Here is a 13,549-nt window from a genome sequence, read left to right on the forward strand (position 1 = left end):
TTAAAATTCTCTACGTTCATAGTATGTAATTTAACACTAAAATACAACAACAACCTTTAAATTTCTTTTTATGAGATCCGTACTAAATCGAAATTAAGTCACTGACTTACTTCTAATACTTAATGTTATCATTTATTAAAAGTTTATATAATAAGCTTGGTGGACGAGTTTGAAATATTTCACTTGAAATAGTGACAATATTTCTAAAAATCAAGTTTTAAAAATCGTTAGATGTCATGATTTACATCGTGATAGAAAAACGTAACTAAATTCTGAATCATCAATATTAATGTTAAACATCTTTACTGTATCCTGTGATGTGGTTTATCTATTGCTATTAGGAAATGTCCTTAACTAAAATCCTGGGTTCGATACCTTGCATTAAACTGAGCGCACATAGCTCATTGTTTAACGTCGAGTTGAAACATCAGCCGAGTATGAATACATTCAGATAACTAATGATTCATTAACCGTTTATTGTAACGAATTTTCCTTCATTTTCTGTCATCAGTTTCTGGATATTTTCGTATCAAATCATTATTTATGTTTTATTTCTCTCACAAACTTTCATAAAGAACGTACGTAGTTCGTTAAGCTGTAACCAATAACAATACAGCAATAAAACATAATGCTAAAATATTTAATCTTGTACATTAGATATAAACACTCTATTCTTTGTTAACTACAGTAAAAGTACGATTGAAAATACATTAAAACTTCATGAGTAATGTTTCATTAATAGATGTACCAAATACGTTGTTTCCTAACTCACAAGTTTCAATATAAACCATTGGCCCGATTTTAAATAATATTTCACTTGAGAAATACTGGGCAACTTACGCCATCCAGCACAATATAAAGTTATATGTCAGTTTTACAAGTAGTTCGATGGTACAACGGAAAGCTTAAAGACTTACAGTCCTAAATCCAAAATTCGATTCCCCGCTATCAACATTGGAAGTAGCTCAATGTATCTTTGTTCTGAAAGAACTAAACCAAAGGCTGTTCTTTTTCTGCTTTCGTATATTTCAGGGGTTCCCAACCTTTTGGTACTCGCGACCCCTTACCTAAAAGTTTGAAACCCATGTGACCCCCTACTTAGGGCTTACTATCAGCAGCTTAATTTTTCTATTATTTTCTGTGAAGGAGAGGGAAAGAAACATCTAAAAAAATATTTAAAAATTCTGTAATTATTTAATAGCAAATTAAATCACATTGGTCCAACCTGAATTCACAAAAAGAACATATATTTCTCAAAATAATATTAACATAGGTTTGAACAGCTATCCAACCCAGCTAGTGAGATGCCTGATGTTGCATTTCAGCAGCAAGCTTTGAAATTTGTGGCCGAGCGTTTGTTAAAGCCAGTCTCATGTCATCTCCAACATCCAATCTGTTCCTATTCTTTGTTTTTATATTGACAAGAGTGGAAAGTCCTGCCTCACACAAGTAGGTAGAAGCAAATGGAACAATGACACGTAAAGCTATCATGCTGACTTTGGAGTATGACTGATACATAGCGCACTAGAACGGAGTCACGGATTTCACCTTGAAGAGATCACGAGCTGAAGAGTCGTTCCTTAGATCCAGAAATTCATCTTGGATATCATCTGGAATGCTGGATACATCAAGTTCAGTAGAAAATGGGTTCCTTACCAGGGCCTCCTGTTCCTGTGATAGCTCAGGGAAGTAACGCTCGACTTCCTTTTCTAGAGACTGAAGATGTTCGGTAATCTCATCCTTGAGGAACTGATCCAGTTGGATCTGAGACTCATCCGTCACTCCACAAAGTTTTTCAAACATAGCGATGTTTCCAAAATTGGTTTTCCGACGCCAGTTCTGCAGTTTAGAAACAAAGGCCCGAAGACTATCTTGAAAAAGGAGAACATGTGTTTCCCTTCCTTGAAGCTTCAAATTGAGCTTGTTCAGCTGGTCAAAAATGTCGGCTAGGTACACAACCCTTTTATTCCATGCTTTATCTTCGAAGTGAGCTACAAGATCTTTCCTTTCTTGAGTCTCCAGGAATAGCTTTATTTCATCTTTCATTTCAAAGACACGATTAATAACGTTTCCTTTCGACAACCAACGTACTGCTGTGTAGAAGAGAAGGACTTCGTGGGCAGCATTCATGCTTTGCATAGTTCTTTGAATAGGCGAGTGTTGAGTGCTTGAGTCTTTACATAATTTACAATTTTAATTACAGATTCAAGCTCTTCCTGCAGAGAGGCAGGGAGAGTCTTACTGGCGAGAGCATATCGGTGAATCATGCAGTGGATGCCCTTTGTTTGCGGTGCTAGCTTCTTCACTCTCGACTGGAATCCTGATTTCGATCCCAGCATAGACGGTGCCCCATCCGTACAAACCCCACACACGTTTTCCCATTGAAGATCTTCGTCTTGAAAAAAAGTTTAAACTTTTTCCATGACATCATCAGCTTTTGTTGTGGTTTCAAGTGAACTGCAGAATAAGAATTTGTCTTTGATGTCACCTGAATTAATATATCTCACGCAGACAAGCAACTGAGAACATGAACTTACATCTGTTGACTCGTCGAGCTGAAAGGAGAACAAAGGGGAACCCTTGATTTCAGTCAAACCCTGTTCCTTCACATCCATAGACATTTTAGAAATGCGCCTCTGTATAGTATTATTTGACAGGGATACTTGCTGCATCTTCTTTGCCCTGGCTTCTCCAAGAATAAGATTTACTGCTTTCATCATGCAGGGTTTAAGAAGTGTTTCTCTAATCGTGTGAGGCTTTTTTTGTTTAGCAATTTCGAATGCAATCTTATATGAAGCTTCCACTATGGCTGCACTCTGCTGCTGAAACGACCCACTTCTATCGATTCTTTGGCTTTTAAGACACCGTTCATGCCATTTGAAGAAATCCAAACCCTTCTTTGCGTGTTCTGGATGTTTCGTCTCGAGATGACGCTTGAGTTTTGATGGTTTCATTGACTCTGCACTCAGGATAGCATGGCATAAAACACACTGTGATTTCTCGATGCCGTCGTTGGCGAGCACAGTGGTGAAGCCAATGCTGAGGTAGCATTCTGAGTATCTACGCCGTTTAGCCATGGACACAACTCACCTCTAGCTTAATCATCTCCTTGTTAAAATAAAATAAAAATGTTGAATAATGAACGCTTTGGCAACTGTAGATCTTACACTGACTACTTGTGGGGGGTGCAGGTAGAGTAATGATGGGGTGAGTATTGGGAGGGAAAGGAGCGTGGCCAGTCGCGCGATTCGTCATCCACCAATCAGCAACGGACATGTGACTCACGTGTCGACAGCGAGCACACACACACACACTTAATCACAGCTAAACAGACACAAGCATACGTACATGCGCGTGCACTCACATACTCGCTACTCACTAGTACACACATACATACAGTTGCAGACACATACACCCATAATATCACCTAATGACATTGAACTAACGTAGCACACGTTTTGCTTTGCACCGAAACAAAAAAATGTAAGAGCATGAAAATGTAATTGATGAAATAAAATTAATGTTATCCCAAGCTACTTCCAAGATGTCTTCCATCTAGTCTACAAGTTGTACCCAGAACTACGTGGAGTTATGTTTTGTTTTAACCTTCCAGCTACTGTTTCTTTAATAATTACTTTAGAGTGATGTATGTAAGGAAGTTCAATCTACTGTACCTGTTAAGACATAACTGTGCCCACATTAGAATTTCTTTAAAAACATGGGTACATGTTAAGCAAGTTGTAACCGATACAGTGTTACGTTACAGCAGCCTGTTCGAATATTTCTAAACGGTAAGTTCAAAGAAACACCTGTAAGTATAAATCCGTATTTCACTAAATGAGCTTAGAACTTTGTATGAGCTAAGAAGCATATGCTGCAGGGTGTTTACAAACTTGTTTAATTATAACAATGAACAAGATGTATATTGTTTGTTTGTTTGTTTTGAATTTCGCACAAAGCTACTCGAGGGCTATCTGCGCTAGCCGTCCCTAATTTAGCAGTGTAAGACTAGAGGAAATGCAGCTAGTCATCACCACCAACCGCCAACTTTCGTGCTACTCTTTTACCAACGAATAGTGGGATTGACTGTCACATTATACGCCCCACGATTGAAAGGGCGAGCATGTTTAGTGTGACAGGGATTCAAACCCGCGACCCTTACATTACGAGTCGAGTGCCTTAACCACCTGGCCATGCCATGCCAACGTGATTGAAAAAACATTAAATATGTGTTCTGTAGATGTGAATCCAGCAATTGTATCATCAACATACCTGTACCAGTATAGTGATGAGTGTTTGTCTAAGTTAATCGCTTGAGGTTCAATCTGTGTCATATAAATGTTGGCGAAAACCGAGGATATCAGCAACCAAAATGTTTCAGTCTATTTGGGATTCGATGCTTATTGCAGTAAGTTACAATATTTTGTGTCTACGAAAATGAAACTTGTTGCCTATGTCCACCCAACAGTGTTTACATGCGGAATAACTTCTACACCGTGGTCCAGCACTAAGGTATTTGTTTGTTAACAGGAATGTACCGAAGAGAAGTGAAAGGATTCTAATGGGTTCGACGGTAACAATTTAAAGAAACCCGAACGAAATCAGCGGTCTGCGTTCCAAGGTCTCCCAAATTCAAAGTAAAGTATTCTTTATGGTCATACAATTAGTGTTAGAGGATAATCATGTCGTTTAGATATGTTAGTTATTTAAAGATTGTCTTAGAAGTGGGGTTTAATTGAGTTTTGTGGAGTCGTATGCTATTTACACTGAAAGATATTGTCGAGTTATCAAAAAACATGTATATTTTCTTACATATAAAATCTCTGCAACAAATAGATTTCAACACACTTTCCTTCTAACTTATTTACTTGTCATCGAATATTAATATTAGACCTGTGATGTTTTGTATTGCTCCATTCTATATCTAGTCCGTTAGGGATTTTGAAAAATTGTAGAAGCGTTTTGCTTTTCCTAGAGCTCATCAAGCCAGAAGAAATTCAGTACTGGTCGGAATATTTTTATATAAGCGTTTTCTTACAAAATTACAAATGTTAAAAGCTATCTCATAATGACGGGAAGTAGCTTAGAGTCAAATATTCACTATGCATATGAAAAACTTATCTTTCGATCCTCGCGTCTCCCAATGTACACTTTGTAGTAGGTATTAAATAAGAGTTTAGAGGAGTTAAGTGCACGTGAACTAGTTACTGAATTAATTGGTTTGAGTGATGTTTATATAACGGTTTGTTGGATACAAAAAAGTGGATATATTTCGGTTGATAAATATGAGACACAACGTTCACACCGTGACAATTCTTGTTGTAAGAAAACGTTTATATAAATATTGTTCCGACCAGTACTGGTTTTATCTCTGGTCTGATGAGATATTAACATTTTTAATTTAAACTCACTGGTTAACCTCTTCTTTCTCTTTCTTTAACATAATGTTTCACTCTTGGCTCAGAATCCCTCGAAATGTTGGTCTGCGAAGACGAGAACGATCCAGCTATTTATTGTTAAATGATAGTGTTAGATTTTGAGGTTGCGGTTAATTTTGATGAATATATTACACTGCCAAGTAAGGAACGGCTAGTGTATATAGTCCTCGTGTAGCTTTGCATGAAATTAGAAAGATACGAAACGTAAACTTATGTATTATCTGATATCGCATTAGGCCAGGGTTGGCCAGGTAGCAAGAGCGCTCGACTCGTAATATGAGGTTCTCCGGTTTGAATACCCTTCACACCAAACATGCTCACCATTTCAGTCGTGTGGTCGTTAAGAGTGTGGACGATTCCTTTATACATTGGTAAAATAGTAGTTTAAGGGTTTGCGGTGGGTGGTTGCAACTAGCTGCTTTCCTTCTAGTGTTACATTGCTGAATTAGGGACGGCTAGCGGATATAGCCCTCGTGTAGGTTTACCCAAATTTCAAATCAAAGAAACAATTTTAGAGTATGCGTCGTCAGAATTGGTTGGTTCTGCAGTACTTATATTGCTGTTATTTCGATAAAACTTGCTTCTTTCCGTTAAAAAACATAGCTGTTTATTTAAATAATACTGTACATATATAATTCTAATTCATTTAGACTTTACGAGTAATAAACTCTGTATTTCTTTATAACAATACGAGGTCTGTTCAAAAAATACGCGGACTGTTTGAATTGCGCGGCTCCAGTTGGTTCCAAGGGAATCCGCTTGGTGTCGCTAGGTTCGCACAGATCAGCTGATTACCACGCCACTTCTCGATTGCAGATATCTTCATGTATGTATTAGCTACGCGCTTTTAAGTGAAGTGCGATTTTTTCGTTTGGCGGAATTCAGAGTGAATGACCTGAAGGAGCAACGACTTGCTGTGAAATTTTGTGTTAAACTTGGAAAATCTGCGACTGAAACTTTTGCTATGCTTAACACGGCTTACGGTGATTTTGCTATGAATCGTACGGCATGTTTCAAGTGGCATGAACGTTTTAAGGATGGTCGACAGTCCATTGAAGATGATGAGCGTCATGGACGTCCTTCTACGTCAACTGACGACCCACACGTCGACAAAATCAACACCCTGGTGCTGGCAAATCGACGTCTGACTGTCAGGGAACTTGCTGAAGAGTGTGGGATATCAGTTGGATCTTGTTATGAGATTTTGACAGAAAGATTGAAGATGCACCGCGTTGCTGCGAAATTTGTGCCTCAGAACTCGTGAGTTTTTGGCCAAACACTCGATCACTGTTCTTCCCCACCCCCCTACTCACCTGACCTTGCTCCTTGCTATTTTTTCTTGTTCCCGAAACTCAAAAGACCCTTGAAAGGAAGAAGCTTTGAGACGATTCCAGAGATTAAGGCAAATGCGACGAAGGAGCTGGAGGACATTACAAAACAAGCGTACCAGGACTGTTTCAACAAGTGGAAACACCGTTGGGATAAGTGTGTGCGTTGGGGAGGAGAGTACTTTGAAGGGGTCCCAGACCTGTAACTTCTAAATAAAGTACATTTTGTTTTATGACGTTTGTCCGCGTATTTTTTTAACAGCCCTCGTATAAATAATTAGTCACCAATCTATCCTGGCTATTCAAGTGTTTTTCTTTAGGTTTCTATACAGTGTCACCTAAATTTAAGATTTTTCTTCATGGTTTATCGTAATACATCCACTCTGTTGCCAACCAATAATAACAGAATAATGGTATACATGACTATAAGTCTGATTTCAAAAATTCAGATAAAATATTATTATCCCATGCTCATCGTAACGTCATGTAAATTAAAACTTAAAATTTAAAAGCAGGTTAGACACGAACATGACATTCTTTCAAACGTTTTTCGTAGATTTATGATTAAATATTCTACGTCCCCAGTTATTCAAATATAAGTAGTTTCGAATCCCTTGGTGAGCAGAGAAGAAAGAGGTGGCCCATTGTGTAGCTTTGTGCATAATTTTAAACAACAATAAACAAACGCTATTAAATATAATTTATTCTCATTTATATTGGTAGGTGATGGCACACAAGTACGAAAAATAAGTAATTTAGTGCTTTACATGTTTGTTCGTTTATATATGATTTACTCAGTGTGTTCTCTTTAACTTATCACAACTCTTAATTCAGCCTGTTCCGCGAGAGGGCATTAATGTTGTGGCTTACGAATTAATTGGCGGTGGGTGGTGATGACTAGCTGTCTTCCCTCTAGTCTCATACTGCTAACTTAGGCACGGCTAGCGCAGATTAGCCCTTGAGTAGCTGTGCGCGAATTTCAAAAAGAAACCAAACAATCAGCAGTAAGGTTAAAGATTTAGGATACTAAGATTCGAAGTTCGATCCCTGCGGTGGGAACGCCTATTATACAGCTTTCCTCTTAAATACACAGAAAACGAATCTTTGTATTTACTGGCTTTTTAAAGATTTTTTGACAATGATTTAATGTAATATTTATTTATTTTTAATAATAATAATAATACAGTAATATTAGAAACTAGTTGATTGTTTATCCTGTTTTGAAGAGAAGTTGTTACCTTGCTTCATTCTCTTTCCAAACTAATGACCTATGACCTCTGATAACGTGCATCTGTTTAGCAATACTTAATTCCGTTTCTCTCTCTCTTTCTCCTTCCTGATGGAGGCCCGGAATGGCCAGATAGTTAGGGCGTTCGATTCGTAGTCTGAGGGTCGCGGGTTTGAATCACCGTCAGAATAAACTTGTGCGCCTTTTCAGTGTGGGGGCGTTATAATTTGATGGTGAATCCCACAATTCATTGACTAGCTGTTTTCACCCTACTCTAACACGGCTAAATTACGGATAACTGGTGCAGATATCCCTCGTTTGACTTTGCGCGAAATTAAAACAAAACAAACAAATCTTCCTGGTAGCATACTGATAAACTTGAGGTCTTACAACGCTATAGTTCGGGGTTTGATTCCTGCAGTGAGCTCAGGGTGAATGGTCCATTGTGAAACTTCATGCTAAACAACAAATGTCGTCCAATAATCATGATGACGAGAATCCCAAATGAAGTAAAAATGTATTTCAGTTAAGGTTTTAATACCCACACCAGCCTCCTCTAGATCACACTTCGTCTAATAGATAGCGTGCCCAGACAGTGAATTCAAGGGTTCATGGTTCGGGACTCGTTATCTCAGAAACTTCCCCATCCGCCAAGAGTGGGCAGTAGGTATTGTTGACCTAAACTTGTGTAGCTCTGACCGAAATCCGGTCACTTTGTCTTCCCTATTGTGATAAAATTTCAGCTCATTTATACTAAATATAACTAAGAATTACATCAGAAGTGAGAGAATGCCGACAAGAATAATCATTTCTGGTTAATTACTTAAGTTATGGAAGACTGAATTCTATTAAACTAGAGTTCCGGTTTTAGATCTTCCTATTGTTGGACGAGGTCGACGGTTGATTACATAAGTTATGGAAATACGTTGAATTTCCTTTCGATTTGTACTTACTGTTAGGTGTTAAAAGATATACTTTTTAATGTGTCTGTTTATTCCATTTCTGTTGTTCTTTCTACATTTAAATGTTTTTCATAACTAATTTAGTACATGATAGAAACTCTTAAGCAAAATTATCATCGTTTGTTTGAAGTTAAGCACAAAGCAACACAAGCAGCATTCTGTTATCTGCCCATCGCGGGGATCTAAACCCGATATTTAACATTATAAGTCATAAGTCTTGCCAATGAGCCTTAGGTGGTATATCGAGGCCTAAAAGCTCATATAACTTTGTGATGTAATTTCAGGTGTAACATAACATTAACGGTACATATAAACCTCTAACCATACCCTAAGGCTCTGATCGATACACACCCACATCATGCGTATCCACGAAGACATTTGGTTTTTCATCTGTTTAGGAAATACCAATTAGAAGAGTCAGTTCTATTCCATATCACATTTTATATGTATTACTGAAAATGAATCAACAAGAAGTTATAGTGCGTAAAGGCCTAGCAAATTTCTATTATGTACGCCAAAAGAACATATCAGAGCGTCTTGAGGCACGTTTCAGACTTTTATTACATTTAGGACTTGATAAAAAACGAAAACAGTGTGTTTAATTACCAATCTAAAAGTTATGCACGCATACATTCACGAATAAATGTTCATGAATAAGAGCATTATAACTGTTTTTACGAAGTTTCAGTAGTGCTAATTTAAAATTTGCATATACAATTATGTGTAGTGTTCGTTTAAACACGTTATAGACAGAACATGATATTAGCATTGGTTTAGAACTGTAAACTCACTGCTACATTAGTGTTGCTTTACAATATATATAGTGGTCTATCATTGCTAGTTTAAACTGTACATGTTTAAATGGCTTTCCTTTATGGATATCTATTACAATATTCAACTATTGTTTAGTGTTGTGTGCCTGTACAATTGTTTGTAAATTTCTCAGTTCCTTTACACTATTTTACCTACTTTGTTAAATGTAATTTGTCACAAACAAAATTTTTTCCTCAGAATGGTAGCCTGAAGAATGTCATAGTTTAATTAGACGGTCTCTCGCTGGTATAGCGGTAAGCCTATGTATTTACAACGCTAAAGTCAGTGGTTCGAATTACCTCGATGAACTCAGCAAATAGCCCGATGTGGCTTTGCTATGAGAAAACACACACACACACTCTCAACTAGACGGACATTATTACTTCTAATATCGAGTCTGTCGAAATTCAAGTATTTCAGGAACAGAAGTTCTTCTATTTATAGTATCAAATAAAATAACATTTTTATTTTTATTGTATTTTTGTGGTTAAAAAATTTACCCAAGGATAAGTGCTATGTTTTCGGATACCTAAAAATCATAATCGAATTGAAGATTAAATATGATATGCAAATATTTTGTCCAGTTCTCAAGTTATCAGTGCCACTATTAAGAAAAAATTCTTTTACTCTTTGACTTGTTTTCTTTAGCCGCTGGTCACTCCAATATAAAAACATTGATTCATAAAATAATATCATATCGTTTTAATATTTTATTATTTATAAGTTATGTCAACTCTTGGTAAGAAAATTTTATAATTTCTGGAAACAACTGTCGTCCAAGGTGGTTTTTAGCACAAACATTATGGCCAATGTTGTCAGTCTGTGATAGCCAGGTGGTTAAGGCACTCGACTCGTAATCTGAGGGTCTTGGGTTCGAGTCCTCGTCACAGCAAACATGCTCACCCTTTCAGCCGTGGGAGCGTTATAATGTGACGGTCAATCCCACCATTCGTTGGTAAAAGAGTAGTCGAAGAGTTGGCGGTGGGTGGTGATGACTAGCTGTCTTCCCTCTAGTCTTACACTAGTAAAGTAGGGACGGCTAGCACAGATAGCCCACGTGTAGCTCTGCTCGAAGTTCAAAACAAACCAAACCCAATGTCGTCCCCTTTTATCTCCAACTTTAAACGTTTAAAATTACTCTACGGTGTTATAGCGATTTCTTTTGTTGGACCAATTCTGTAGGAGTATTTGACAAAACGAAATAAATTACAAGTTAGCGAAAAAATAATTACGACTCTACTTCCCATAAGGCACCAGTGCCAGGCCTATTATAATTTGCAAACACTACCTTATCTGTCTCGTTTCTTAGAGAATTACAGAAATGTAATAGGACTAATCGTAATGTCTTATAACAAGTATAAGAATATCTATTAATATGAAACTTTTAACGTAAATTCATGTATACGAAGTGTCATATTTTATAAATTTCCTAAATCTGTTTATTTCAGAAATTTGACACGTAGCTGCAGAAGGTCGTATAAACATGGCCATTCCTAATTTTGAACTGAAAGATTAGAGGAAAGTCAACTAGACAAATAGCACATAGTGTCATTTCATAGGGTACTTTTGTCTGACAGATTAATGGGACTTGATTGTTGTTCTTATAGCGCCAGAAGTGCGGCGTATGGTTTTACGGTAACAGACCTCAAACCATGAACCATAAGATACACAGTTCGAGCACAATAATCACTAGATGGTTGACCTATATAAATATCTATCTGCTGTATTACTAACAAGAGGAAATAAAGCTAAACCAAAAAATACGTGATTTGTATTAAAACTTTATTGTTAAGTACAAACTGCATTAAGCCATTAAAATACCGAGTTGCTTTCAGTTGTTGTCGTGTACAACCAAACACTTTACAACAGAGAAAACTATAATATCCAGTCACGTTGAAGATAAGCCTCTTATGAGATTTCTGATAACATTTTGTAATTGAACTTTAATTAAATTAATGGTCCTTCTAGGTTAATCTTAATTAGTCTTAAAACATATTTCCCAATGCTTTTAACTCAGCCATTCATCAACGTTCGTGTTCGTTTAAAAAGCAAACAATGAATTTATGTTTAATATAATTGATTTTGATATATCGATAACTTTTATAGGATACTTCCAAGAGTTCGGAATTCATCGATATTGGTTGTAAAAGTATCAAATCAAAGACATATACACAATATATATATATATTACTTTTAAATATAAAATAATCCGACCTCTCTTTTCTGGACGATATAATCTTATTTCTAGGGGACATGTACAAAGAACCAGTATTTCTTACATAATTCATATATTGACTTCCAGTAAATAATTTCTGTTGCACTGTTTATAAGTCAATTAAACAGGTCAGCAAATTTAAACTTTATAAAAGCTGTTTTGGTTTTAATAACTGATCTTTTTTATAATTCAGCTACATAGTTTTCGGAAATAATATTCTACAAACTGGGAGGAAAAAACTCTTACTTAGATCAAACTATTATTTCGTTTACCACAATGAAATTTTTTATTATTATTATAATGACTATCACGTCGCTATGGGTCTAGAGAAATCTGTTGCTAGTGGTTGTCAGCATTTTTAGCAAAACAAAATGTGATCTGATTTCAATGAAATCAGTTCACTTATATAAAAGTACATTTGAGGCCTGGCATGGCCTGGTGGTTAGGGCGTTCGACTCGTAATTTTATGGTTGTGGGTTCGAATCCCCATCATATCCAACATGCTTGCCCTTTCACCAATGGGGACGTTATAATGTGACAGTCAATCCCACTATTAGTTGGTAACAGAATAGCCCCAGAGTTGGCGCTGGGTGGTGATGACTAGCTGCCTTCCCTCTAGTCTTACACTGCAAAATTAGGGATGGCTAGCGCAGATAGCTCTCGTGTAGCTTTGTGCGAAATTCAAAAACAAACAAAAGAGTACATTTGACATTTAGTGAAATATATATATGACAGAGAAAAATAGATATCGATTTCGTAATAGGTGTACAGGAATTACAGTGGAACACGTAAACATTTCAAGACAGTAGAATCATTATAGGCCTGAGTTATCAATCTTTCACTTACCACTTTTTCAATTTTACGAGAGAAGTCGAAACTGGGCCTAAATGATTTGATGTTTACCATTTTTAAGTTTAATTTTTTAGTGATGAAAACTTTAAACTGGTGTGATTGTTTTACTATTTTGTTCATGTTTATTTATGATAAACGGTTTTCGTTTCAAGATAGGGATGAATGTGCTGAAAGTCCGTTTCTTTGTGGAATGAAGGCAGGGTGTTTGAATACCGTTGGATCGTACGTATGTTTGTGCAAAGATTTGAAGTTGAAGGATCCTGTGAGAGAATGTTCAAGAGAACCTGGTAAGTGTGTAAAGTATGACGATTTGTAAAACGGTAATGTGATTGTCTACTTAACTAAATATAGTAGAAATACGGTCCTGTAAACGTTTCCATCACGTAAAAAACGTGACACGACTTTAAAGGTTTGTTTGTTATTTGAAAGGTTTATTTGTTTGTTTTTGAATTTGACAGCGCTAGCTGTCCCTAATTTAGCAGTGTAAGACTAGATAGAAGTTAGCTAGTCATCGCCACTCACCGCCAAATCTTGGGCTACTCTTTTTACTAACGAATAGTGAAATTGACCGTTACTTTATAACATTGCCACGACTGAAAGGGCGAGCATATTTGGTGTGACGGGGATTTGAACCCGCGACCTTCAGATAACGAGTCGAGCGCCCTAACCACCTGGCCATGCTGGACCGTTTTTGTTTAAAGGAATATAGAACA

The 13,549-nt window shown here is 36.8% G+C and overlaps 1 protein-coding gene across 1 annotated transcript in view; it reads left to right on the forward strand.

Moving 5' to 3' along the window:
- The window catches only part of LOC143222297 (adhesion G protein-coupled receptor E2-like), a 58,487-nt gene that overhangs the window by 18,779 nt on the left and 26,159 nt on the right, over positions 1-13,549 (forward strand). The window contains exon 2 of the mRNA XM_076448630.1: positions 12,989-13,123. Within this exon, the coding sequence (XP_076304745.1) occupies positions 12,989-13,123 (135 nt within the window). The remainder of the gene's footprint in view (positions 1-12,988; positions 13,124-13,549) is intronic.

Source organism: Tachypleus tridentatus, chromosome 8 (assembly GCF_004210375.1).
Source record: "Tachypleus tridentatus isolate NWPU-2018 chromosome 8, ASM421037v1, whole genome shotgun sequence".
Lineage (NCBI taxonomy): Eukaryota > Metazoa > Arthropoda > Merostomata > Xiphosura > Limulidae > Tachypleus > Tachypleus tridentatus.